General features: G+C 42.8%; 1 protein-coding gene across 3 annotated transcripts; it reads right to left on the bottom strand.

The window, feature by feature from the left end:
• Nucleotides 1–298: 298 nt before the first annotated feature.
• LOC120643757 lies at nt 299–8,406 on the bottom strand. 3 transcript variants are annotated; one of them, XM_039920233.1, is made up of 4 exons: nt 8,276–8,406; nt 6,284–6,379; nt 5,103–5,198; nt 299–4,551 (listed from the first exon to the last, which is right to left on the bottom strand). In XM_039920233.1, the coding sequence occupies exons 3-4, from the start codon at nt 5,147–5,149 to the stop codon at nt 693–695; spliced, it is 3,906 nt and encodes a 1,301-aa protein (XP_039776167.1). In that variant the 5' UTR covers nt 5,150–5,198; nt 6,284–6,379; nt 8,276–8,406; the 3' UTR covers nt 299–692. The 3 variants fall into 3 exon arrangements, with proteins under 3 accessions (XP_039776167.1, XP_039776169.1, XP_039776170.1); XM_039920235.1 differs by having other exon boundaries at nt 6,278–6,379; XM_039920236.1 differs by lacking the exon at nt 6,284–6,379 and having other exon boundaries at nt 8,276–8,373.
• Nucleotides 8,407–9,071: the final 665 nt, after the last annotated feature.

Here is a 9,071-nt window from a genome sequence, read left to right on the forward strand (position 1 = left end):
TCCAACCTTAGACCCAAGCGATGCAACCCCCACCATCCCTACCCCACCCGCCAAACCAAGGGCTCCAACCTAGAGACGATTCCAAAACAGTCCCCGGTGACTCACTGCTCATCTATATGTCAAGCATTGCTGTCGTGGAATATCACTCAAAGTAGAAGAATTGAGCCATGCATGAGCTGCCTGCTGATGGTTGGTTTCATATTAGGCTTTCCGAAAGCCGTCAGAAATAAACATTACTAACGCACAAACGACAACAGCGTAGCTGAGCAAACAATATTAGTAATAGGATACAACAGAGTACACTAAATGTTGCAAACTACAAATATAGTTTGGAACTCATTCTCAGCATACACATACAGTGGTACATTAGAGGTTGCAAACCACAAATACTTTCAAACTCAATCTCATCACACCAATCCATACACGCATACAGCTTGGTTTCATGGTAACCTGAGTTACCAGTTATTAAGGCACAAACAAAACCCAAACAGAGACCAACGAAATCAGCAAAAAGATGACATGTCCCTTGAGAAACATTGTTACAATAAACACAATACACACGAACACACAATGCAAGATACAACTCCTGCATCTTGGGCATATGCAGGAAACTCACATCAACAAATAGAGTGGATAGGCATAGGGCACCATAGTTGTGTGCATGGAACTGAGCTCTGTATATCAAGTGAAGCTCACCTAAGGTAGCTTTTGATGATATGTTTCTTCCGCAATGCAAACTCCGGTGGCTTCACATGCAAGTAGTCGTCGTGTTGCTTTGCCAGCAGGTTCCACTGCAGCCTGCCCCACCAGTCACGCTCTCCGCTGACCTCCACCTTCGACACCAGGTGCTCCTTCTTCAGGATTGGGAGATGTTGAAAGGAACGGCAGGCCCGGACAAAGAGCTTCTCCCACTTTGGTGTTTCAAACTGAAATGTGACATCATCGTGGAAGTGCTGCAGCTGTGGCAGCTCTTGGAGGTAGATCCTTTGGATGTTTGGGAGTGGAGAAGGTGCTACGGAATAATCAGGTTGTTTGTAGAAGATTGTCTTGAGGTTGGAGCAGAAAAGAATGATCAGAATCTCCAGTGAAGGCAATGATAAACTGCATGGGAAAAGTTTCTCCAGTCGGGGGCAGTGCTCGAGATGAATGTGTTTGAGTAGTTCCAGAGAGATCAACTTAGAGTATGCCAGATCACTAGGCTCGACCAAGCTTAGTAGGTTATTCAGATTGGAGAGCAGGAGTATCTTTAAGGATTGAAATACCTTTGGAGTTAATGTGCTGCTCTTCTGGCCCTGGACTATTTCTTCCCCTGCACCTTCGGAATGGATTCTGAATACTACTTCCATTTCATGGCAGTGAATGAGCTGGCATTCTTCAAGACACATCATACTATAATTGAGTTCGGTAAAGCATCTGATAGAAGAATCATCCCCAATGAATATTGACTTTGTGACAGAGAGAAGATGCCTTAATCCATGCGGATACTGATTGTTTGCAGATATCTCCACATGACGTCGTTTTGGCTGAAGTTTCATCATGGGCACAATGCTAGACACCTCAAAAGAATGCACATCAAGATAAGGTGATTGCTTCTGGATCTTGGTGCATATCTCACTTTTGTTCTTCGGCTCCATGCATCTCACACTGCATGGTTTAACTTGGACACAGAAATGCTGAAGGAACTGTCCTTCCTTGACTAACTTGTTAGCAACATCTGAGTTGAAACTATGAAATATACCGGGGTCATTGATGTTGATCTGAGCAGTATTGTTTCTTTCCTCCCTATGAGAATCTCCAGCTGCACAAGTTCTCTGCTGGCAATGTATCTTCAAAAACTGATTATCATCACTAGCAGAGTCATCCAAATAGAAAACCTTGGGAAACCTAACCACCTGATGCCATGGGAATCTCTTGAAACATTGGACATTCAGAAGAAGTACCATCCTGAGTTGTGGCAGATTTGGGAGGTTGGGAGGGACCTCCTCAATAGCTGTTCCTGAAAGATCAACATCCTCCAATGCTCTAAGATCATCACTGAAGTTCACTGTTTTGAGCCTGCTGCACCCACGCAAGGATAGGCATCGAATACATGGTCCAGAGAGTGAGAATGTTCTCAAGTTACGATGCTCATGGATTTTGATATCTTCCAGGGCCTTCCATGTTTCAATATAAAGATCCTCAAGGTACGATAATAGCTTCCAGAGACACTGAAGACTCAAGCTAATGCAATTGTAAATATGTAGCTCTCTGAGGCATTTGGCTTCGGTCAATGACCTTGGGAGTGACCTCAATTTACTGTTGTTAATTAGCTTGAGTGTCTCCAGCCTTTGCATTGCTTCAAATGTATCCTTCGGAAAATAGGTAATCTTAGTCCCCTCGACATGAAGGACCAACAGATTGGATAGTTTGACCACCGAATGAGGCAATTCTTCGAGTTCGGAGCAATTGCCAAGAATGAGCTCCTCAAGGCTTGACATGCCATCAAAGAATTCAGAAGGCAGAGTAGCAATTTTGGACCCTGATAGATCAAGGAAGTGCAATTTGCTTTTATTTCTGCCATCTTCTCGGGTTAGTACGGGTAAGGGAACACTATTCATATCAAGGACTTCAAGGTTCTCCAAATAGGCAAGCTTCCCTGGAGTTTGATCCTCTGATGTGAATGATAGTAAATGTCCCTCTAGAGTTTGTTCCCCCGAGGAGGATGGTAGTAAATGTCCCACTAGAGGTTGACCCGCAAATGTAAGGGGTGGTGGAGTTTGATCCTCAGAAGTAGGTGATGCTAAATTGCCCTCCCAAGTATTTCGTAGTGGATTTTGGGCCTTAAAAGTAAGGGGTTGTAGAGTTTGGTCCTCGGAATTTTGCAGGTCCTTGTAAAAAGGCAGTGGTAATTGTGATGATGGTGGTGGTGGTGGGGACAAGGTGCTGAGCATAACGCAGCCTCTGAGAGAGAGCAAGCGGAGATTCACTAGTTGACAAAGCCCAGGAGGCAGATGACGTATCCTTGTGTAGGACAAATCTAGAACATGCAAATGGCTGTTCCACACTTTGTGGAAAGGAAAGGCTGCTATCGATGTGTTGGTGTGACCTCTCAGAACAAGGGTGGTCATGGCCACCTCTCTTGGAACAATTGATGTCTGTTCCCCCCAACCCCTGCTCACATGCCTGCCACGTCCATCCAGGAATGAGACCCATCTCAGCTGCTTGCCCTTGTCGTCAAGATCATATAGCTCAGCTTCCTTGAGTCGAGGAACACCCTCTGCTATCTTGGACACACCGGTGGCGGCATCCTCGGGCACAGGACAGATCGGCAGCAATGAGTACTCCTGCAAGGCTTGGAAGACGACCTCTCCTACTTCATATGCAGACCTGTAGTAGCTCTTGTTGCTCTCCTTCTTGCTGGCGGCCGCTGCTGGTATGTCGGTGGGGCTAGCTACTGATGAGGAAAGCAGGCCCTCAGCCACCCAGCAGCGAACCAGCTCGTCGGATGTCACCACAGGAGTGGGGCTTGTACCGCTTGTTATTGTTTTTTGTCTAAAGCTTCGTTGTAGTTTATTATATATGTCAAGAGCATCAGGTTTTCTTTGTGGATGGTAGAGAACACTGTAGTACAGGCACTGCTGAGCTACGTGAAACCAGAACTTCAGGTCTCGTCCTTGTTGTTGCTCCTGGATCCGGAGTTTTCTGTGGATGGAGTTGGCTGCATCCCATAAGGCCTCGCTGATCATCACGGCCCCCTCTCGCGGACGGAGACGACCAAGAACCGGGGCGTGGTAGTACTCCGAACTTAGGTTAAACCACCTGCTGCTGGTTGCCTGGCGTGTAGCCTGATCTATGCGGTGGCTTCTGTTGCACACGTCCCGGGACACTGCTGAGATGATCCAGCGGTTCTGCTGGTAGATTGATGGGCGTTTGCCCGGGCCCACTATGAAAGCCAACACATCCAATGACACGGGAACCTGCAGATTTTCTACCAGCAGCAGATACTTCTTCCCTTGCAAATATCCTTCTCTGACCATTTGGAGTAGCGGGGAGGTACGAGGTTGATGGCCATAGTCAGGGTCCCACTGCACAGATGGATCCGACGACCCGAAAATCTCCACGTACTCCCTCCCCAAAGCCTGGAACATCAGCTTGTCGGAGATTGTTGAGCCGTAGCTCCTGTAGCTCTCTTCGCTGGCAAGTTGCTTGAGCTCCCGAAGCAGCGGCGGCAGCGGCTTCAGCGGCGGCAGTATCTCGCGGGTAATTGCTGCCTGTGCCATCTCCATGAGGACCTCAACCGCCAGCCAGTGCTGGGCGGCGCTGCAGCCTGCTGCCACGGCAGGGGTGAGCCGCACACGAATGGTGTGCTCGTACGGGCCGTATAGGTCATTGCAGCGCTCGGACAAGAGCCTTCTCAGGGTCGGCGCAAACGAAGCCGCTGCTCCCATTCCAACGTTCCAGATCACTGGATCCTCCTTGCTCCAGTCCGCCACCTTTTCTTCCAGTGCTGGTACTTGACTCCACGGAACATATTCACCTATCCTCTCCAAGTATACGTGGTCACCAGGAATCCTTCAAAAAAAGGAACAACAAAAAAGAAGATATATTAATAACTACACCAAGTTCCAAAATGGCATGTACTTGTGATTAGTGGTAGCAAGAAGCCGTCTCCTTTAGTAGGATGATGATGGTATATATGTGTCCAATTGGTACATGATGGTCAGTCATGTGATAGTGATCAGTAGTGTGTATACTCATGTACGGTATATTGAGTCGACTCATGTGTATCCTTAACTATATATGTGCTAGCACTCTTTTAATTCTAATTAATTACCGTACGTTGCTATTGTTCCTCATTCTTTCTAATCGCGATGCACGACACGATAGATGAACTATACGCTGGAAATTTGGGAACCATTATTGTTGGTGGAGTAGCGTCCACCTACTTTGACACATCAAAACATTGTTAAAGTATATTACATTATTACTATATACTATCATGGCATGTCACAAACATAACTGTGAGCGAGGTGTAGTCTTTATCTTTTCACAGAGCAACAACAGAGGGAGTACTATACAATTGAAACCATGTAACAAGATTAATTTAGGCAAGAAAGTAATACCTTCCATTTACAAGGTCATCGACCAATTGAAAAACAGACTCAACCATTTCCAACCAGTGCTGGCTGATATGGCGTGGATTCTTAGCTTAATCCCACCTAAAAAAAATGCAAAACTGTCACGTTGACGAAATGTATCCAACATCCAAAATCATGAATAGTTTTTTGTAGAAACCATTAGAGAGAACGACGGATGATATTTTGCATTGTAATTTCACGTTGCAAACGCTGGCAAGAAAGGAGAACCAGCACTACGGGAAGTCACATTTGCCGTGTGCTACACCTTAGCCTTGAGTTGAATCACGGGCACACGGCAAATTAAACAACCTCTTTGCTGGCTGTTGTTTGCCGTGCGCACTTTGCCATGCGTTACACACGGCAAAGAGTTTGCCGTGTGCTTTATGGCCTCAAATGTGTCGCCTCCTGTAGTGCAGGATTGTTGCCAATGGAAAATTAGAAGAACAGAAACTCTTCCTTGCCGCATATGGAGGGTAAAAATGATAATTTACTATCAAAATCAACTTTTTGGAGCTGGGAGTACCTTCCTAGTCAAACACCTCGTCTAAGCAGTTCCAACTCCATCTGAAGCATGCTCCAGCTGGAGTTTAGAGTAGAGAAAAGGAGGAGCTAGAGCCATACCAAATAGGCCCTAAAGGCCTCGAGATATTAGTCCTGGGTGTTAACACTAACCAGGACTAAAAGATGTGTCTTTAATCCCAGTTCATTAGGACTAAAAGGTCCTTTAGTCTCAGTTGGTCCAGGACTAAATGATCCTCTAGGTTATGTCAAAAAGGAAAATATCCCACCCAAAGTCACAAGGACTAAAAGGATTTATGCGTGAGCTAAAAGGTCTTACTGTTGACTCCTGGGTGCGGAATACTGCTTTTTTTTTTGCCTTACAGCCCTTTTAGTCTCGGATCATTAGTACGCGTTCCCACACACGGGACTGAAGGGGGTTAGGTTAGGAACCAGGATTACATTTCTGTAGTAGTGTTACATCTAGTCATCATATATTATAGTGTCATGAGGCACAGTTTAAAAGACAACGCAGTGACAAGAATGAATAATGTATTGACTTAAGAAATGTTTCTTCATTGATAATTTGGACTCAAAGAAATTTTTGCATTTCTAGGAGCAGTGGTTTATTTCATTAAGCTTCAGTGCTGTAAGGACTATACCCATACCATGTATTAACAGCCAAGGATGCCATATCAGAAGACAAGCCCATGTATAGCTAATAGCTGCGAATCTGAGACTGCACAGGTGATGATGGTCCTAATCTGCCAGAAAAAAATCAGAAACTTATTTAGTTACATCAGGTAACATAGAAAATCAAATTTCTTAGAAGCTTTGAGCGGAAGAAAATTCTGCTACGGTGCCCCACAACACCCCTTGTGTGACACCGCCCACGTTTCGGACGTTGTGTTGCAATTCAAATAGTCCCGTTCGGCATTGTCTTTTTCATTGCGTTCAGTATAGGACTTCCTCCGTTCCAATTACGTAATAAGGTCATTTTAGCAAATTCAGATACATAATTTTTACCATGCATATAGATAAAACTATGTCTAGATACATAACAAAAATTATGTATCTAGATTTGCCTAAATCACCTACAATTTGGAATGGAGGGACTATTACCTTACACAAACTAGTAATGATTTCTTATTTTCCCTAAAAATTAACTCCATTAAAAAAAATAGATACTCCCTCTAATTGTAACTAGGTGATACCTCGTGCGTTGCTGCGGGATTTCTTAAATAAAATTTTAAAGGGAAATTTGAAAGTAGAAACATTAAGGTGATTGTATGGCAACATTCTTTTCAAATGATATACATGAAAACATGTTAACTTTGTTGAGAGAGAATTGAACGGTGGCTCAATGATTGATCCTCCATGTATTTCTACTGTCGGAATTTTGTAGAGTGGTACTCGCAAAGACTAATAAATTCCATGAATGGATGCTATTAGTCACAGAAAATTTATGGAAGATATAAATAGATGATATGGTCCTAGTGGATGGTGATGTGGCGTCTGATATAGTGGGTTCGTATATGATGTGGATAACTTGCATGTTGAGAGAAATAGAGTTAATGACTCTTAGTGGGTGCCATCTATAAAGGATACTAGCTAGGTGATTCCCCGCGCGTTGTTGTGGGATTTAATAGAGCTTTTCGATAAACTATGATAAAAAATACAACAATATTTTAAATAAAATGCAATGGAGAGCATGTAGTAAGACAAATAAAACTTAGATCGAGTTTGCTAAAAACAAAAGAAAATGATAGATTTTTTAATAAAGAAAAGCTCGTATGAATGGTGCATTTGTAGAGATTACATTGAAAGCCATATGAGAAACTTCTTGGATGAAAAATAATAAATTTTTGAGTTATTCTTTGATTAGAGAAGAAAGAAATGAGTAAGACATGTATTTCATGGCCATAAGACATGCACAAAATTGATTGGATGGTTTACAATAATGAAGGTGATGTGGCTAATTCAGAGAACAGAGAAATAGTAATAAATCCTTATGGATCCCAATAGTGATGCACATGTAGACGTGGCTGAATGAAGTAATTATATATATTCTAATTATTTTTATAAATGAATAAACTATTATAAATTAATGCTAGTGGATTACATAATCTGTTGACGTGGATAACAAAATGCTACTGTAGTACGTTTTAATTGCATGTAATAGTGCATTGCTGAGATGGACAGCTTGCATGTTGAGAGAAATCTCTAGTGCAGACCAACTATATAGTTTTTATAGATATAAATTACAAGTCCACATAGATTTATCTTTAATTGTCAATATGCTAAATTTTTATATAGATAGACAATGTATATAAGATTTTAATGGCATTACTAGATTCATTATGACTCTATTTTAAGGCATAGTTTTTCATTGAAGATAATATACACATATGCAGCATATGCCAATAGTTCACTTAGTACAAACTTCTTATACAGAATTGATTGTGTATTTGCCTGAGCTCATCAAGATACTCACTATCTGCAAACAATTTCAGCATGGAAGCACAATTAACTACAACAAACCACTACAGAGACCTCTTAGCTACATCATTCAATTATTTCATATGAATCAGCACACCAATAACTCTACAATATTCTTCTAGCCTTATGATTAATAGTGGATCAATTTTATTGAACTGTACCTGGATTGTCACGAACCGCCATTTTGACTTCCAGGTGAGGAGACTGTCAATGTGAGATGAGATGGCCGCGAGAAATTGCAGAAATGAACAGGCGAGAGAGAGATGAGGTGATGCAATGCAACAAAAATAACGGCCACTCTCGTACAGGAAATATATACAACAAAAAGTGAAAAAAGCAGCAAACCCAGTGGATGCTTTTCTCCTTTAAAGCTGGATGCATGGACAAGTAAGGAATGCATTCTGTTTTCTGAAAGCCCGGCATGCCATATTCTGAAGCAATGATGCATACCACAAGCAAGGATCGGGGCACATACTCTTTCATTTAGGCTAAAGTAAAGGTATGGAAAACGCTAAAGCAAAGAGGAAGAGTCAGATTATGCTCAAGCAAAGAGGAAGAGTCAGAATGACCGACTCTGTTTTTATCGGCTCAAGCAGTCTCCAGCGCATGTGGCGTCATCTTCGGCGAGGGTGCTGTGATCTGCTTTTATCCGCTCTGTTTCCACTCCGACGGGCAGGGGCGGAGCTACGTGTACTCGTCCGTGTCAGCGGACACCGACGGCTGGCTGCAAAAGCAATAGTGAATTATTGTTCTATACTGTTTACCAAAGGAGTAGACACCGGTGTCCTGTAGAGCTGACAACGGTGGCTCCACCGGCTGACTTTGTGTAACACCTCCGGTGTTTAGCACTATTTTAACACGCAATTAACATTTAATGACCAAGTTAATTAAGTTGGGCTTTTCATATACGTATATGTATATGTGAATATGTGCTAGTGTACATATAAATCGCATTAA

This window comes from Panicum virgatum, chromosome 8K (assembly GCF_016808335.1).
Source record: "Panicum virgatum strain AP13 chromosome 8K, P.virgatum_v5, whole genome shotgun sequence".
Classification (NCBI taxonomy): Eukaryota; Viridiplantae; Streptophyta; class Magnoliopsida; order Poales; family Poaceae; genus Panicum; species Panicum virgatum.